The sequence below is a fragment of the Chelmon rostratus genome, chromosome 23, assembly GCF_017976325.1.
Source record: "Chelmon rostratus isolate fCheRos1 chromosome 23, fCheRos1.pri, whole genome shotgun sequence".
Taxonomy (NCBI): domain Eukaryota; kingdom Metazoa; phylum Chordata; class Actinopteri; order Chaetodontiformes; family Chaetodontidae; genus Chelmon; species Chelmon rostratus.
The window spans coordinates 2,668,781-2,688,181 of NC_055680.1; the positions used below are offsets into that span (position 1 = coordinate 2,668,781).

Sequence of the window (19,401 nt, forward strand, 5' to 3'; positions counted from 1 at the left end):
ATTGCAGTGATGTATTTTTTCAAGTGTTACACACAGCACTTTTAAAGTATGCAACATGGACAACATGGCGGCACGTTTTGGCTGCAGTCCAGCACAGATGATCCTGATTTTAAGTGAGACTGGAGAGGAAAGTGTTACCATGCTTTGTGGTAGAAATCAGGAGGAAGAGTGACGGAAAGTAGAAGCTTTTCAGAGGTGGAGGTGGTGGCAAGTGGACAGCAGGCCTGGGGGCTAACTACTGCTGAGAGAGGGAAGACACTGTGTTTGGAACATGAAAGCCTTTCTTATGACACAGCTGCTGAACCGAAAAAACCACCCCACAGGTCTGAACTTGAGCCTGCAGAGGACCTCCGCTGGGCGAAGCAGGAAGCGAGGGAAGAGAGACAGAGGATGACGAGAGCATCAAAAAGCATTACAACAATGACGACAAGGATGAAAAGAAAAGGAAGCAGACTGAATGTCTGAGAGGGAAGGGAGAAGAGGGGATGAACACAGGCAAGTACTCAAGAATAATAATAAAAGGAAATAAAAGAAATATTGAGACATTAAGGGAGCGGTCCCTGGGAAGCACAAAATAGGGCCATATGTCATAAAGGATAAAGTAAAGTGGGAGTGCTTGGACCTCTGTTGAAGGCTAAGAGAAGTTCCAGTTGTGCATGGGTGAAATTGCTCATTACAGGAAATCCCCACGTCTGAAGAGAACCCAGAGAGGGACCGTCCATCAAGCTAATTCACTGTTCTGCCTTCCCTCACACACTTAAAGGGTACTCCTGGTATTTTTTAACCTGAGCCCTGATTTTACATATGTCTGAATGACAAATAGGCACAAAAGGTTTTGTAATTGGTCCTCGAGATGGCCTCAGCTGGCAGCCGTGAAACAGGCTGCAATGACTGCAACATTGGGGGTGTTTGCGCCCGTCAAAAGTACACCCACTGAAATTGTTTGTTTTTGCCGCTAACAGGCTCAGATTGTTATTCTTAGTGTCTGATATCATTATGATAATGATCTCTACAGAGACACAACTAAGCTATTAAAAAAAAAAAAAACAAAGTCACACAATAGCAAAAACTATCTAATCGGCCAAGGCAGCGGTAATTCTGCGAAGTTAAATTACTGTTTTTGACAAAGCAGTCCGGTGGCTTTGAACAAACTGATATAAGGGCTGTTTCTGGTTAAACAAAAAGAATGTTACTCGCTGTAGGGATCCTTTCCATAATGTTGTCAGACTCTTAGAAAAACAATCTGAGCCTGTCAGTGGCAGTGGATGTAATTTGACGGCCACATTTGCCCCCAAGGATTACATTGCAGCCAATGCAGCCTGTTCTGTGGCTGCAGCCTATTTTTCATTGTGACACCAAAGTATGCAAAAATATGAAGTAGAAATACCTTTTACAGTCTTCTCATGGGCTTCAGGAAATGTCACAGTTACTGTAACTCATGTACGTAGGTGGATCTGTAATTACGATAGCACAAGATGTACTTTCCAGCAGGAAAAACTTACTGTAAACTCTGTATGTGTGAACCCGGAGGCTTCCTGCAGGAAAAAGGATGCGTCATTATCATTTTGGCACATTATTTGCAGACTTTTTAGGCCACTTCCTAGGCAGGACTTCCTATGATGTCACTGTCAAACATGACAGCAGCTGTTTCTTATGCTCGTACAACCACTTGAAAAAAAAAAAAAAAACTCAGCTACCTCTTAGGAATGGAATGTCACACTTTTGCCAAGTAGCTGGAAAGCACAGCCCTGCAGTGTGTAATGCTCTGAGCGCATGCACTGCAAGCGTTAAATGTATCTTGGCATTTTGGGTGGTGTTCACAGGATATTTCATGGATTCTGTATTAATTCTGATTCTTCTGGACAACAGCTGCTTGATATTTGTCTTGTTTTTCATCACTTGACTTTGGGAAAGACACTTTAGAACCCAAGCCTAGCTGAGTCACGGTGTTTCACATGTAGCTCTTGGCAGCGAGCTGGTCGGCTCTTTCCAGTTGGCTACACATAATTCGGCTAATTTGCACCTTGATCATGTGAGAACCTAAACTATAAGTTTCACATGGTGCCATAGCTGAAAGGAAACCGACGCAATCCGGCAAAATCGTACGGCTGCGCTTCCCTTTGATCAAAGCTTTCTTGCTCTGCCATCCATCAGGCTTATTTTCTCACATCTCTCCCGATGAACGTTAATGGGCATTTCTAATGTGATGCGAAAGGATGAGGCTGTTTGATGTACTGCCTTACAGCTCAGTTATAGGGGGAAAAAATACTTTTTCCCATAAGAGGGATGCAAATACCCATAACTGAAAGCAAATGTGAATTCCCAGAGAATCCAGGGTTTAACTGTTCCTGTTGCCCATGGGAAAAGAAATTCAGCACAATGGAATGAAATAGGAATCTAATGTTACATAATTCTCAGCTGTAGCCCATAATATACAGTATGGAGGGCATCCCCTCTGTTTTATGGGCAAGAACGAAGACGGCTTAGCCAGGTGAATTCCAGTTCCCATGGGTACAATCTGGCCTGTAGACACAAATCAGCGCGGAGCAGCTGAGGAAAACCAGTACGATTAACCCAAATAGACCTCACCTGCTTCGGATTTACAGAGGTTCAGGATCAAAAGAGCCATCTTCATATCGGCATGAGCTGTTAACACAAATGTCGCTGTGAAAGTTGAGTCGGTGCCTGAATGGTCTGAGGTCATCACTTGGCTGGAAGTACAGTGCAGACGCAGGGGGATCCGAGCTAGGATGGATGGGAGGGATGTGCAGTGTGGCCTGGCACTCTTTCCATGGGAAAGCCCCTCTCTCTGGAGCTCCTGTTGCTTCATGGGTTCGAAAACAATTTCAAGCTCTCAGACTACACCACAGAAGTGCGCTGTTCACAAAAGCTACTTGGCTAGCTAATTAAAACGACAAATAGACAAACTGGGGAAGCAAACAAGAACCAAGCAGACCACATTCCATTTTTAGGCAACTATAACTCTTGCAGGGTACAGTGCATTTAGAAGTCATTTAGTGCCATTAAAATAGCTAATTGGCCTGTAAAGCATACCAAACCATCCATAAGCACGACTCAGCTCGAGCAAGTCATCAGCAATTTGAGCTTGGGAGTTTGGGGATAGTTTGTGGCTGCCAAGCAACGGATGCACTGGGAAAAATATAGTTTTACAGATTGTCAGTTATGTTTGCTCCATGTGAATACCTTAATTTCTTTTTTCCTTAAACACAGCTTCTTGTACTGTACACCATGACTGATGAGGTGAGCATTTGTTTAAGGACTGCAATAAAGCAAATTAGGTCTTTATCACCGGTCGGATGCCACTGTACCGTCTTTTCCATGAATAAATGTCTTTAGTGGCCGTGTGTCAGCTTCTAAATGTGAAGAGATGTTAAACTTTCCAGTTACACGAGCACTCATTGTCATCAGAATAAACGAAACCTGCCGGTAATAAAATGCAAACCAGACAGACCATGAAAAATTGGAGGAGACAAAGAGCTTTGTGTCTGGAGCTTTTATTTTGTTAGTTTGTCTTACAATCAGGTTGGCCTGGTGCCAGACCAGACTTCATCTATAGAGGGGAACAAAATCTATTATTCTAAAGTTCAGACAGACTGCTTATAATCAGCTCACACAACACATAAATCCTACATCTGTTTCCACGATACGGTATCACAACATAATAGAACTATGTCTTACTTTATTTCTCTGTCACCAAAATTTATGGCAACTGTCTGGAGGATTTATTTTCTACTCAAAGTGAAACATGAATCTACAGAACAATCCAAAGGTGACAACAGTTCAAGCATGCAACACAATCTAGAAAAATAAACATTCTTTAAATGCCCCTAACAGTAACATGAGGTCTCATTTGTGTCTGGGCATGACAGTAGTGTTAGAACGAGTGGATCTTTTTCTTATTCTCTTGAGGCATTTCAATGGTCCATCCACGCTGTTTTTCATACAGTACATACTGGAGTCAAGTTAAAACTAACTGGAGTTAGAATGTCTGAAGAGGACAATCCTGGAACAGGAAGTGTCAATCCCTGAGAAAAGGCAACCAAGTCTTTCACACGTGGTGGAGGCTACTCTTCTACCTTCCTTTTCAACTTTCTGTTCTTTGATTTCTTTTTCCACCTTCTTTTTCCAAGATGGTTGGTGAACAAGTTGTACCTCTCGTCCACGTGCTGCTCTTCCCTCTCATCTTTGTACCAGGGTCCCCACACGCCCCCATTGTATTGGGGGTTGGAGCGCAGGTCTTTAGCTGGGTAGCGTACCGGCACTGCAGTCTTGTTGTACTGTGCTAGCCGCATTAGCATCTTCTTCACTATGTGAGGGTAGCGCTGAGACAGGTCCACTCTCTCATAAGGGTCAGCCGTGATGTTGAACAGCCAGATGGACTTACCCCGGTCCCAGCGGACACGTTCGTTATGCCAGCGATTGATTATCTGCTGGTTGGAGAAGGTCTGTGGAGGAACCCAGTCGCTGTAGCCGGGGACACCCGTCAGGAGCTTCCAGTGGCCCACCCGTAGCGCGGCCTGGATGGCCGTGTTCCATAAGCCATACCCCGCCTTCCACGATCCATTCTTGGCTTTGATGTAGATTGGATCAATGTTGTGAAGAATGTCCTGGCGAGGAGATGGCCGGCCTTCACTGATAGCCTCCCAGACATCGTACCCGTCCAGATTTAGATCTTCATCTAACGTGCCTTCACCCAGGGTCACCAGTGTGGGGAACCAGTCAGTGATGTGGACCAAAGATCGACATTTTGTTCCTTTGTTTACTAACAGGGGACTATGAACAAAGCCCACCGCCCTAATCCCGCCTTCCCAGTAGGTGGCTTTACTCCCCCTCAAGGGCCAGTTGCTTCCACCGGCTAATGGCTGGCCACCGTTATCTGAGGAGTACACTATAACTGTGTTGTCATAATAACCGTAGCGTTTTAGCGCTAATGTGAGGTTGTGGATAGCTTCATCCAGGCAGGACACCATGGCAGCATATTTACGACGATGCACGTTCGGGATGCCCTTGTAGCGCTCGAGGTAGCGGGCAGGAACCTGTAGCGGGGAATGAACTGCCTGATAGGCTAAGTAGAGAAACAAGGGTTGTCTGCGAGGATTGTGGTTGGCTAAGATGCTGACGGCCTTTCGAGTAAACATGACGGTTGAGTACAAGCCACGATCCTGTTCCCAAGCTGCCTCTTCTCCTTCATACAAATCATAGCCACACATACCAGGGCCTTCACATTTATAGTGACTGTAGTAGTCTCCACTTCCAAGCAGGGAGCCGAAGAAAGTGTCAAAGCCCCGCTGAGTGGGCAGGCAACCGCGCTTGTAGAAGCCCAGGTGCCACTTGCCCACCATGTGGGTGGAGTAGCCCGCTTGCTTGAGCTTCAGGGGCAGGGTGACATTTTCCAGGGGCAGGCAGTTGGGCTGGGTAGCTCGGATGATGGAGTGTTGAAGGCCTGTGTGGATCTGATACCTGCAAAATAAAAACAGATAACATCTTGTCAGAGATAACAAAGTATTCGAAGAAATATGCATCTGAAAAAATTGCATGCTCATGCTAAACAAGAATGAGAAAGTACTGTGTCCACAAGCTACTGCACCATAAATGAATTTGCTGTAACAAAGTGAAGTACCAAGCCACCATGACTCGGTCTGCCATGACACAGCTGATGGCATTACGCCTCTACTTTACTTTTTTCCACTAGATGACATTTACGACTTGGCTATGTTTGCGGAAACACTGAATAGCCTTCCTCTATATTCTTTGCTCTGTCAGGAGTTGTACAATTACCTCACAAACTGGTCCAGATAGGATAATAAGCCCTGCTGCATGAGTTTATTTGTACTATGTTCGCATGCTACTGTATGACATTTCAATAAAGTAATCTAAACACCGAAAATGCTGCCAATACAGCAAAAAGAGTCGATTTATTTCCCTCCTCAAAGGATTCCTCTTACAGATCACTTGAATGCAATAGGTTGTCCAGTCACAGAGAGAGTCTTTGTATTGGAAATCTTTATATTGTAATCTTGATTACAATGGATCCAGTCCAAGGCAAACACGTTTGAGCTCTCAGACAAGTGCTTGCAGACTGGCAAGCCGAGAGCAGGGTAATGTTCAACTGACGTCTAACGCTGCAGTGAAAGGAGGCGGATGGGTAATAGTTGGAGGGGGGAGGCCCGGAGCAAAAACACATGACTTGTCACTCAAGATCAGACAGGAAAACAGAGTTGCGACCTGGAGCAAATAATGCTGAGGCAGCCACCTTGGCACCAAGTTAACACAGCGCTATTGATGAGTTAAGGACAGATTTGATATTAAGTCACTTTTCTAATTGCTTTCACTAAAATCTAACCTCTCAAGTGCTTTTGGCAGTAAAGGAAGCATCAAGTCAGTCCAACATTTGGGGTAATTTACTCGACTTTTATTACCGCTTAGCTCAAAACTACATTACACTGTATCTGCAGGCACATAATAGAATTGATGAAGTCCAGCTCAGAGCAAACATTCTCCACCCAGTGGAGTTTCAATACTCTACCATTCCCACACCACTATGTCATCAATTACTCAATGATTGTGCACGTCACCAGTGACTGGCTTCACAAGACATTTCCAAAGTGATGTAAGAGCTTCCTTGATAAGCCTGACAAAAACAAGTGAAAAACAATACTGTTTTTACAGTGTTATATATTTTAAACTATTACCCCTGAAGCTGATTTGTCTGCTAGGTATCTACTAAAAGGAGGGCAGTTTACATCTGTCCAGGATTACGTCACACCTCTCGAACAAATCAAAGTGCTTACTGGGTACTGAGTAGGGCCGTGTCAAACATCAATGCATTGTCTAAAATGTGTGATATTTCTAGATCTACTGTACGTCTAATCTTCTATCTTTTTTTTTTAAATTTAACACTGATGCATTGAGCAGTTTAGGTTAGGTTTAGTTTCATTACATGAAAAAAGGGTTAAAACATTTCTATATTCCCCAGAAAAAGGTGTCCAACAGATAAAATGACCTGGCCACCATAATGCCAGATAATATCTTACAGCAGACACAGTACAAATACTACATATTTGTTTGCAATAATTTACATACCCATGTTGTAACAATTCTTTAATAATTAAATGTAGGGTATCCTTTCATAAAAAGATTGTTCATGTAAATAATATTAGCTCATATATTTTTCATATTTTTTTAAAGTCCAACTATATCAAGGTACTGAAACACTGATGTTGGTATTGATATCGGCACACGAGGTGCTCGAGGTCTTCACACATCCACTTGGTTCCTTGTAAATGAGACCAGACCAGGAACCAGAGTGACCCCAGTCCAAAGAGGATCAAACGAATTGTTCAATATTTCAGAAAACGTATTTACCTTCTTGCCGAGAGTTAAATTAGAAGATCAATACCACTCTTACTGCTTTCAGTTCAATATATGAGGCTGGTTAGTTAAGGCTGGAGGTGTGACAGTTTGGGGCACTTTTTCTTTTTGTATGGGTTTAAAAAATGAGGCACGATGTGTTAATTAGTGACTTTAGAGGTGCTGGGAGGTGGATTTTGTTACCTTCAGACAGAAGTCTTTAGGCTAACTGGGAAACAATGTGAATAAGCACAAAATGTTGAACTATTCCATTCAGTCGGTTTAGGCTTCTATGCTATTGTTGTGGATCCCTGTCTATGTGCCAATATGATTAATCGCAAGTGGATCAATGTTGAGTCACCATCACCTTTAATCCCATGGAGCGTCATCATCATTGTCGAAGAAAAGTTTGGGGTTTATTTTGGCAAGGTGGACAGTGTCAACTGTGACTTGCAGGGACAACCATGTTTGCTTCTTTTTTGCTCAGTATTTGGTGGCCCATACTTCTGCTTCCATTGGTGCGTTGGTGTTATGTCTAATTGTGTCATATGCATTTTGGCTCAGGTCTAATTGTACTTGGGTTTATGTTAATGCCCGTCAGGTTCCAATAGGTCTTCAACAAGTTTTTGGGTTTGTAGACTGTAGATTAGGTGAAAAAAAAAAAAAAAAAAGGAGCTGTGAAGGCACTGATTTTTTTTCCAAAGGATTTCCAGCCCAAACACTGGGTAGACTACTAGCTGCAACTGTTAATAAAATTAATTAAAACTATGAGCTGTGGGATTTGTGGTCTGACTTTAAAGGATCTGAGCCAACTTTAGCATCACTGAGACTGTAACTGTGTTATTGGCCCGCAGCCTGGCAGCTGGGACTTTGGAACCAGCTCTCAGAGGATGAGGACAATGAGGTCTGACTTCATTTCTGTCTGTCTCCCCAAGTCTGCTTTGATTGAGAGCAAGACACCCAGGAGACAAGGAACTGCCGCATCCAGATGCCTCCTTCTTCCCTCCTCTGACCCTCCCTAACTCTCTCCTGAGGTTTGCGGTGTGCAGTCAAGCTGTCATCAGGGAAAGGGAGTGAAAAGAAGTGTCTGCTTTAGGTTTCTAGAGACGAGGATTCAGCTGGAGGAGAACCAAAAGGTGGTCAGGCCTGGCAAACCTCCACTGCCCCTTGAGAATGCAAAAGTCCTTCAAAGGTTACACCACCGTGTGGTGTGTGCAGTGTTCCAAACACAGCAATAAACTCACTGATTTACAACTCAAAACCTACTCAACAAAAACAATACAGTGAGCACTACACATATCCCCATAAAATCACTGAGTGCAACTGCAAACACATACGAACAACCCTGCATGTGGCAGGCCATATGTTTGAATTTCAGCCGGTTTTTAGACGCCTCTGTTTCATCTTGATGACGTTCACTCTACCTCGATGAATGTATGTGTATGTGATCATATTTTCAATTTCCAACACAAAAACATATGGAAATGTGGACATTTAACATATGCTAGCTTGCATATATTTTCTACAGCAAACCAGTTGTGATTTGGTGTAGAAGAAATCAGAAACAAGATAAGAGATTGAATCGAATATTAAATTTGTTTAGATTGCTAGCCAGTTTTACTGAGTATGTGATTTGTTTTTAGCCATGCTAGCAGCATAGCTCTGAATGGATTGTCATGGAATTTGTGACAGACATTCATGGTGCCCAGACGATGAATCCTACCGACTTTGGTGATTCGTTGACATTTCCTCTGGTGCCACAACAACGTTTGTGATTCAGTTTCAGTGAAATATCTCAACTATTGGATGGATTTCCATGAAACCTGGTGAACAAATGCATGTTCCCCACAGGGGAATAACGTGATGTCTCCTAAATTTAATTCTAACACCATCACTCAGTCAATGATTGTCCAATACTCTGGTTTATGACCAAAAACCTGCAAAATGACATTCTTTTAAACTTTAGCTCCACTTTAGTTTTCAGTGCTAATTAGCAAATGATAGCATGCTAGAGTGCTAAACTACGTTGGTGAACATAATAAACAATATACCTGCTAAAATCAGCATGTATACATTGTCCCTGAGAGCACATTAGCATGCTGACGTTAGCATTTAGCTCAAAGGAGCCTCAAAGAGACACTAGCAGGGCTATAGACTCTTAAGGTGCTATACTGTACAAATGCTAACTGGAGCTAGGTAGCTACAGGTTGTGGAGTGAGACTGTGTATGTGATGTGTCACAGCTCAGTCCCTACCACCTTTACTAACCAATTTCCTGGAGGAAATCCTGACCGCTGACACCCCTAATCACCAGAATGTTTCAGTTCAACGGCAGTTGGTGGACACATTCTGACAAACCTGGTGGCAGAGTTGTTTGTTCTCAGGGGGGAATAACACAGTCTGTCCTGCATTGTGCTTTGCTGAAACAAAATGCCATCTGGGTTTGATGCCTCCAAAGCCTTTGGAAATCAAGTTAGGAAATTGTAATGTTTACAACTTGGCAACAAAGATTCCCACGGATTTCAAAGCTGGTTCCTGGGATCTTTAAAAATGTTTAACTCCTCAGGATAATAATAAGGCGCAATTCCGAATTTGATACCTCTATTCATTGTAAGTCTTTGAGGTCAGGTCAGTGAATTCAAAATGAGACCACACTGGCCCTGGAGGGAGCCAAGAAAGTGTCTTGGTTTCATATGACGATGAGAAGAATTTCTTGTCACTTGGTGGTCTAGGCAGGGGGAGCTCTGAAACCCAACTACAACCATGCACACTGGGGGATAGAGGAGGCATTGTTGGTCTGTCATTAGGCGACGATTTGAATGCAATGAACTAGGAAAGGGATGGGAATGAAGGGGCGAAGTAAAGGCAACATGTGTTTGTGGGTAAGACAACAACATCAACAACAAGAAATCAACCAAGCCTGGCAAGGGAATGTGTTTTTTTGGGGTGAAAACAAAAAAACATAAAGAAGCTTGTTTACTCCACTACTTTGTTGAAAAAAATACAAATAATATATAATTAAAGCAACAGTAAGAGTAAGAACTTGTAAAACCTTGTCCTCTATAATCTCTTCAGACTTTCCACAAGTATAGTACACGGTGAAGTTTGCCTTGTTACGAGCCAATAAATGTCCATAAAATGACATTTGGATGTAATAAACTCCATTATCTCCAATCTGTATTTGTATTCATTCCATTTATACAAGGACCATTTTTCCACTTCTGCCATTAACTTCATTTATTTTTATTTGTCAGGCACTTTTGCATCAATGCCAAGAGACCAATGAAACTAGAACTTGAAGTGAAAGGAAAGATAAGAATGGAGACCACGTACATGTATAAATTTATTAAGACATGCATGTGTGTGTGTGTGTGATTCGACCCCTTAAGAGCCCCAACCCCTGCTCTGTAACTCCTGCAGGCTTGGTGGTGTTCACATACCAAAAGGTTGGAGCCGTGTAATGAGAATGTCATGCAAAGTGCAGCCTGTGATCGCTCCACAAATCAGTCAAACCAGCCTAAGGCCTTGACGGAGAATGGTACAAGGTGAGCACAAATACCTTCAAAGTGTCCCTGTTTCGTTTCTCTTTGACATACGAGGCTGTTTACAAGTGAACTGGGTCTTGATTTGGCAGGTTTTGGGGCACCTGAAGGACAGTTCTCGGTCTTTAGGATTTACGAGACCTTAAAATAATGATTGTAGTAACTGCTACCCTCTGGAGATCTTCGCCTCCTTCCCTGTAGTCCCTCCACATGTCTAACATGACTGATTTATATGTTCTTTTAAAACCTAGCAGGACATGAATAGACAGCCACAGCACAGAGGCCCAAGCTCTGGGGTCAGGCATCTCTGCATCCTTTATTCCGCCTGGATTCAAGCCATGTACAGGAAGGGAAATACTTCTAGCAGACAGCAATTCAATTCCCAATCTTATCAGGCCAAAGGGTGCTGTTGCATTCCTTGAGTAAAAAGCACACTTATGGTCTTAAACGCTGCTATAATCATGCTATCTCTCTTGTTTATTTACTCAACCACTGAGCCACAAGGCCAACAAATCACACACGCCATTAAATTCAAATTCACTGAGCGCCGGCAATCGCTCAAGTCCCACAAGACAAGTGCACTGGCCAGTACTCCAGCCACTGGGCTTGTAGAGGTTCCCGAGCAGACCTGCTACCCAGGCTGGGGCCTTCTCTTGTATTCCTCCTCCACGTCCTCCTCACATATGGTTCAAATAATCAGTCTCAACTCGGCGTTCTGCATTTAATCAAAGTCAGCCCTGGAGTAGTTCGTCTTACTTAGCTCTTCCTTTCGGCAGGCTCTTCATTTACTCTCTTGCTATCTCTGAATATCGGTTCTGCTCCCTGCTTGGCCTTAAGTTCTCTATTTTACAGACTCTCAAAAGCAATGAAGGCTCTTTCTTTTCAAGACTTCAACAAGTCCAAACCCTTCTAGGACAGACTGGTCTGGGGTGAGGAAAGGAAGTGAAAGAGTGACAGATCACTGAAACAACAAGAAAAGGGTGAGTGAGAGGCTAAGACAAGTTTAAGATAAGTGTGGACAGATGGGAAGTGTGTGAATGAGGAGACAGAGTTGCAGCGGGAGTGCAGTGAAAAAGAGCTGCCTTGAGCAAATGACTGACCCAATATTTTTTGTGGTTGAGACCAGATTCAAATCCAGCGGGCTATAAAATAAGAACACAGTGTTCAAGGATGACGGAGGAGTTTTTTGGAATAAAGCTGCTATACTTGCTTGAGGTCTGCTCCTCGTTTATTCAGGACCCCGGAGGGCATTCTTCATCTTTTGTTTGTTGACGGACAGTAGCTCATTCAGCGATGTAGGAGACTGATAATGAAACTACATTTCATTTGAAAGCAGCTGTTGTAGAGTTGCTGCAGCTTAAAAACCTGTGGCCAAAGGAAAGGTGGCCAGGGTTACCGTGAAGATAAGGTCACCTGTGCAGACACTATTGTCTGAAATGTAAAATGGAAAGCTTAAACCAGCTTAAGTTAGCTGTAGATGCGTAGCTGACCAAAACTTGAGAAAAGAAAGCCAAAAGGGTAAGAGGTTTGGCCACTGCTACAAGAGCTGAAAGGTACGTTTATGATGTATGGAACATGCCAGAAAGTCCACATGCTGGATTTTAACTTTTCATCTTCCTAGCTGGTCACCAAAACTGTAGATCTAAGAATAAACTTCTTAGGATTGTATCAATGGCAAGCGAAATAATTGGCAAACCCCAAAAGCCGTTGACTCAACTTTCTATAGACAGGACGAGGCAGATAGATCCCATCCTCTCTTCAGCCAGTTTAAGTCTTTGAGCTCTTTGAGGTGCTATAGCAGGCATGGGCAAACTACGGCCCGAGGGCCATATGCGGCCCGTTACAAATTTTAATCCGGCCCGCCCAACTTGTAGAAATTATATTAATAAACCTTGTTAATGTTTTATTTTCCCTGCAATTCTGGCTTTTCGCCAATAGATGGCGCACTCTAGATACATTGAGCTTTGTTGAGGTGCGGCGTATTACTCCACGTTTGCGCTTTACTCTTCGACCCTCAGCCCTTCTGTAAAGATGAGCGGAGCTAAGAAAAGAAAAGTGGACAGAGAATGTCCAGTTTTTAAAGGAGTGGACAACTAAATATTTTCAACTGAACACCGATCAGCTGCTGTATGCCTGATATGCCAAGAGACTGTGGCGGTGTTTAAAGAATATGATACAGCAAGAAAACTGACTCCAGACTTTGATGCGCTGGATAAAAAGGGAGACCAACAACACTGTTCCCACTGAAATTAAAAGTATGTTTCTCCGTTGTGTTATGTAAAAAATGCATCTGAAAATAATTTCTTCAATAAGCCTTACATGTTACATGTCCTGTCTGTTAAGGGATGCACATATGTGGTGCTCAGGTGTACGTTCTCAAAACCGAGTTCGCAAATGCAGCGCGATCAAATATAACGCGCTCCACATACTGGCGCACTGTCACTGTTCCGTCCTCGCGCTGCTCGTTGAGTTTTGGCATTAGGGATGATTGAATAGAAGGAGAGGACAAGTAGACCTGCATCTCCTACCGTTTTTTAAATAAAGACAGTCAGGAGGAGACTGATGATAATGATATCCTGAAGGATAACACAATTTTCAGTGCTTTAAAATAATAAAAAAATATTTGATTCCTTTAATTTTCAGTGTTTTAAGAGTCGTTTCAATAAATAGCTAAATTCTGTGGGACTTCAAAGACAGATATTTAGTTGTAATGCTTTTGTTCATTTTCAATTGAAATTAAATTACATGTTTTCTACATGTCCCGTGATATTTTATTTTCTCTTATGAAGTGGATACAAAAACACTCCATCCATCTGCTCCTGGTCCGGCCCCCCAGTCAAATTTTAGAACCCTTTGTGGCCCACAAGTGAAAAAGTTTGCCCACCCCTGTGCTATAGAGTTTCTGTTTGTTTCCATGTGTCATGTGACTTGATCTGTGCGTTTGTTTTATAAACTATTTGTGTGTTACTTGGTGTGTTTGGTGAGCAGAAGACAAATTCCAGCCTTGTAGACAATAAAGATCTATTCTGTGCTGGATTTGTCAGGACAGGTAAGTTGACATAGCACTCAAGTTCAGGAACATTCACCTTTGACCCTCCAGAAGTGTGCTTTCTTACTTAATTATAAAGTATCCAAAACAAGTTTCATGAATACCAGTTCACCATGTCATGTATGTACACATTCCTCAAACATTTTTCAATTTTAGGGGCCGCCCAGAGGAGCAACCTCTGCCCTCTCCTGGGGCGCCTCTCTTCATCAGTTAAGATCAGTGGGAACCCGATGGAGTTGAAGAGCGCGACAACTCCGAATCTGATGGAAAGCTCTGACTTTAAGCTTCTAATCTCATCAGTGCAGCTTAAAGAAAACCAGACCGGTTGAAATTTTTCTGATGCTGTGAGTTTCCCAGGGGGCGGACAGCGTGGAAATCTCTCTCAAGCTCCCGTTACTGGAAGGTTAACGTGCTTTTCTATGGTTCCAATAGCAGCTGCACACAACGGCTTCTAGAAATATGCCAGGTCTGCTCCATCTTCACTTCTTACTTTTGGTAACCTTTTCAATTCATAAAGGTCAAATCTGAACAGGTTTCCAAAAACTGAAGGCACAAAAAGATAGTTTTCAAATCACATAAAACAATCTGAGAAGGGAACAACACTCTTGGGTTGAGCTGTTCACAGCTCATATGCAACCTGTTAGAAGACCAAAGGATGGCGAGCAGGCACAATCTTGTTTTTCAGTGTCACAAGGCACAAAGGTTAAGAACTACTGTTCAGGGTAAAGTTTCATGTTTTAGCCAAATTTAACTTGTTTTTAACCAAGAGGTCTTCTAACCTGCATATTACCAAAGGACTGCTGGGAGACTGTTAGTCCTGGTTCCACAACTGCATATCCAACTAACCACTGCAAAACCACATAATTAAGGCATACGAGATCTAGTATATCGATCTTTCTGTGATAGATTGGCAGAGAGGCAGAGAGGTCACCAATGCATTGTGGGATTGCCTCCAGAGCGCAAATATTCAACCCCATGACCGTGAATGGGAAAAACAGGTGTCAAGCATGAATTTATGGATTCTTGAACATGACAGGGCTGTCACAGGGTAAGAGATTGCTGTAATGTTATTATTATATTAATGATTCATGGTTAAAGACCTGATGTCATTTTTCAGATTTATAAGTGTAATTTATAGCTACGAATACTGACAGGCGTGGCCTGTCTCTTTAAACAATATGGTTGTAGTGACTACAGGTCCTACAGGTATATATTAAACATGTTGTGAACACTACTGCCACTATGTTCACTCTGTCATACTAGTGCTGAGCAGGGTCAAACATGAATTACCCATGTTGGTCCATTCACACTAACAGTGAACACATGTTTTCCCATGCTTCGCTGTGCAAAAACTGTAGTTTTCACTCCACTCTGCAGGTGACGTGCTACAGCTGAAGTGGAAGAGTTTGCGCAAGACACCGATCTGCCTTTCAAGGATTCTGAACAAGGAAAAAAAAAAATAATGACAGCATTACATTACGACCCCGCCAGTCTCTCGAGCATAGGCAGTGATTTATGAGACAAGACAACCTGTCTATCTGGGTGACAGCTGAAAAAAAAAAAACACAGAGGGAACGGTGCATAGCAAAGACCTTCAGCTAGCACAGAAAAAGAAACCAAGTAATAAAAAAATCTGATTATATTCAGCGAGTATGCAGCTGGGTTCAGATACAGGCGGTTGCCATGGTTACCGGTTTAAACAGCCTGTAAAAACTTAATCGGGCTCTTATGAAGTGCTTATGTTTTGGATTCGGTCCTTCACTCAGTCTGATATTTGCCTCGACAAGTCTCTGCAAGTGTGCCAGAAAGACATTCAGCAGCTCTGTTCTCGGAGCTTGACTGAGTGTCCGGCTGACACACATAGCTTATGGTTTAATGTTAACACACTGATGGGTGGTGCTCTTTCACTCAAACCCCAACCACACACACACACACACACACACACGTGCAACCATCCGTTCAGGAACACAAACCTGTGGAAACAATTGAATCTACACCTACATTCACACATGGATGTTAGCAGAGGTTTTTTTTTTCCTGCTCCAGTCAGAGATTAGAGAGATTTTTTTTCCTTCAAACAGCAGAGGAACGAGGAGGTGGCCGCACTTTTCTCATTATTTTCTCGGATGCCTGCCAAAAAAACAGGGGTGCCCTGCGAGACTCCTCCTTTCTAGCTCGGGAGCTGAACAGGGCAGATGGTGCAGGCGGTGGAGAAGCCCTGCAGAGCAGCATGCACACAGCAGGAAACTGCTGATGTGAAACATACTGTAAGCAAACTACAAAGCCAGACCACAGTTCACCCCCCATGATACCATATACCTCAACCAGCCCTGTGCCCTAATATCTCTTTACAGCTTCCTGCTGCCCACTAAAACACTAAGTGGTTGCTAGGGCAACGCTGCTGCACCCTGGAAAGACTTAAACATTGGTTTGACAAAAAAAAAATCTCAAGGCCCACTTACTTTTTCAGAAGAAGCGGTTTTCAAAGTATGTTTTCAGAGTTTTGGAACTAGAGTTCCCATAGCATGGCGGCTGTGATCTGGAAGGTTTTACTCTGTATTTGCTCCTTAAGTTCCTTTCACTCATGTTGGCCTGAAAGCTGATGAAGATTTCATTGACTGATGAAGATCATGTGATAAGACTGAAAGCTCAAGTACAGCAACTAAATTAAACCTGTAGGCAAAGTGTTTTCTCAACTGCTACCTCAACCTAGAGGAAACTTCAATTCTCATAGCGCTGGTAATCAGTTCTATCAGTTCTGACCAGCACAGTTAGGTCCAAGCTGAAACAGGAGGTGGTGTTGTGAAGCTGAATGAAACAGCTTCTTCCCAATCAGTCTGACTGCCCTGGACGTTTGTTTCCGACCTGTCTGACGTCCTCATCGCACTTCTTTCTAAGTGATTTTGCCACATTTCAAGACCTCGACAATCACTTTCCCCTGAGTGTTTTATAGAGGAGCCACCCCGACTCACCAGACATACACAGCACCGACATTTTTTATGAACTATTAGGCTCATTAGGCTTTGGGGAAATGGAGCAGTGCTGTTATATCTCAGAGCAACATATTTAATGATTGCAGCTATGCTTCTCTGGGCAAACGGTCACTTTTGGTCTCTCTTTATCGTCCTCCTGACAGAAGCTGAATGAACCAAGCCAGCACAACGTGTGGTCGAGATTTGGGAGGCGTGACCGTCAGCTCCTCTGCGATTGTGCAGTGTGTCGGGATCTGTCAGATTATGAACTCATTACATTGTGTGTTTGCTTTGCAGCGATGACTCAGAGCAGCACATGCCAGCGATAACACTGTGCTCATCAAACCCTGCCATGATGAGTGCTATGTTAACGATTAATAACACAGAGACAAAACAGAACAGTTAGAAGCATCCATCCATCCATCCGGTCCTCATCTGTACCTGATTCCCCTCCCTTGTTTGACTCCCCAGCTCACATTATGTGCAGTTATTCAATTATCTCATGATTGATTAACAAATATCTTCTTTCTAATTTGTTTAAATCCAGAACACTTGGGAGTGAGCCTGTGTTTGCATCCAGTAGATGACCTCATCCTGCTGACACTAACTTGTATATGTGAACTTTGCTCAATCAGAACGTTACAGGAGCGGTTTAAAATGAAGATTCATCCATGACTTCATCCTGCGCTTTATGACACACTGACTGAGCAAAGAGACCTGATCAAAACCTGCAGCAGCCTCATTGGACAATAAATAACATTATCAGATCATCCTGGCTGAGCCTTCATGAGCTTGGCACAGTCAGGTGGATGATAACCTTTCATCTTACTATGGGCTTTCCATTTCAAAGACCCCCTGAGGGATGCGTGGCAGACTGCCTGGACTCCCTTTTTAGCACACCTTATTCAGCAAACTCCATAAAGATGTGCTGCTCAAGGACCAGATTTATGGAACTAGTGCACTGTACCTGCCGGTCATGAGCTGGCTCCTGGACGGGCTGCACAGCGGCTGCACGTAATAATTCTCCAGCTTGACTCCCTGCGCCGCCAGCCGGTCCAGAGTCGGGGTTTTGATCTCTGAACCGTGGTACCCAACGTCCCGGAAGCCTTGATCATCCACCAGGATGAAGACGATGTGCGGCTGAGAGCTCGGCTTGTCAAACTCATTCCCTCGGTTGCGCACCTCGGCGTTCCAGTTTTCCCACGACAACTGAACGCTCCACGTCTGAGAAACGATGAAGCTGAGGAACAAACTCACCGGGACCCACAAGATCAGCATGTTTCAGCCAGATTGAGACCTCCGTGCGCGGTTACTGTGGGGCGGTGGGGCGGCCGGTAACGTGTTGCACATGTTCAGGGGGAACAGCAGCAGTTGGGAATTGGGCTCGCATCGTGTTCAGTCCTTTTCTCCGAGCACACGGTCCACTGACAGCTTCGCCGAGGTGAGATCAGCGTGGAGACCGAGCACATCTCCTCCTGACCGGCTGGTGTTTGACCTCTACAGCGCACTCTGCACGCTGCGAACCTGCACACGTTTACAAACCAGGCGTTCAGGAAAAAAAAACACATGGAGTTGTGTCTCTGCTGCTACAACCGGTCTCTCATCCTCCGACTGGGTGGTGTTTGTCAAAAGACGCGCACGAGTTCCGAAGTACTGAGACGCCCTGAAGCAGCCGGTGCAGCGAGTTCACAGCAGATGTCCCCCATTCTGTCTGACAGCGGCCCCTCCGAGCTGAGAGCTCACTGAGGACTGAAGGCAAACACTGGATGTCTTTCTGAGGAGGCAGGTCCATGTGGACGTCCTCTGCAGACCCCAGCGCTACACTCTGTGACGATGCGTTCAGGAGCGCCTCGAAAACCTGTTCCTCCGGGGCTTTTAGCTGCAGGTAACGCTGCGCACGTCTGTCATGTGATCGCCGCGTGATGTTGATCAGCAGCTTGAATCAAGTCACATTTATTTAAAAAGCCCCCCACAAACATTACATAATATTTGTTTTATTTTGTCACATATGTTTTTCCAGGAGCCCAAACTGTAACACTCCATATGTTAAGTTTGGTTGTATTTAATCATTCCAGTCAGAAGTTTTTTTTTGTTTAGTTTTTTTTTTATTTCCACCTAGGTTTCCTCAGGGAATGATGTGCATCGGAATCGAAAAGCAGCTCACCAAGTGCTGAGTTCACAAACGGGCCTAGATAGAGGCCAAATATGTAAAAAAGATGAATTTCAACATCCCAAGTAAAAACATATAGATTTTGTGCAGCACCGCACCTCTGCACCCTCCACAGCTGTTCGCTGCCAAGCCTCCCCTTTCCCAAGGAAGCCGTCCAGTCTTTTTGGCTGAAAATCATCTATTCGCTCGCTTTTTACGAATCTCGTATTTCTGGTAGTAAGTGACTGCAACAGCGTACAAAGGCCTGGGTGAAGAGTTGTGTCAGGGCAGTAGCCAGGATTTTAGAAGGCTGTGAGTC

The 19,401-nt window shown here is 43.8% G+C and overlaps 1 protein-coding gene across 1 annotated transcript; it reads right to left on the bottom strand.

The window, feature by feature from the left end:
* Positions 1-3,539: 3,539 nt before the first annotated feature.
* arsj (arylsulfatase family, member J) lies at positions 3,540-18,747 on the bottom strand. The gene is made up of 2 exons (XM_041965167.1): positions 17,901-18,747; positions 3,540-5,481 (listed from the first exon to the last, which is right to left on the bottom strand). Exons 1-2 carry the CDS (start codon positions 18,209-18,211, stop codon positions 4,086-4,088), a joined length of 1,707 nt encoding a protein of 568 aa, XP_041821101.1. The 5' UTR covers positions 18,212-18,747; the 3' UTR covers positions 3,540-4,085.
* Positions 18,748-19,401: the final 654 nt, after the last annotated feature.

What these genes read in the sequence shown, in the direction of transcription:
- arsj (XM_041965167.1), bottom strand. Translation starts at nt 18,211, where the DNA reads ATGCTGATCTTGTGGGTCCCGGTGAGTTTGTTCCTCAGCTTCATCGTT. An exon ending in AGCCAGCTCATGACCGGCAG is followed by an intron (nt 5,482 to 17,900) that starts GTACAGTGCACT and finishes TTTATTTTGCAG; the next exon opens with GTATCAGATCCACACAGGCC.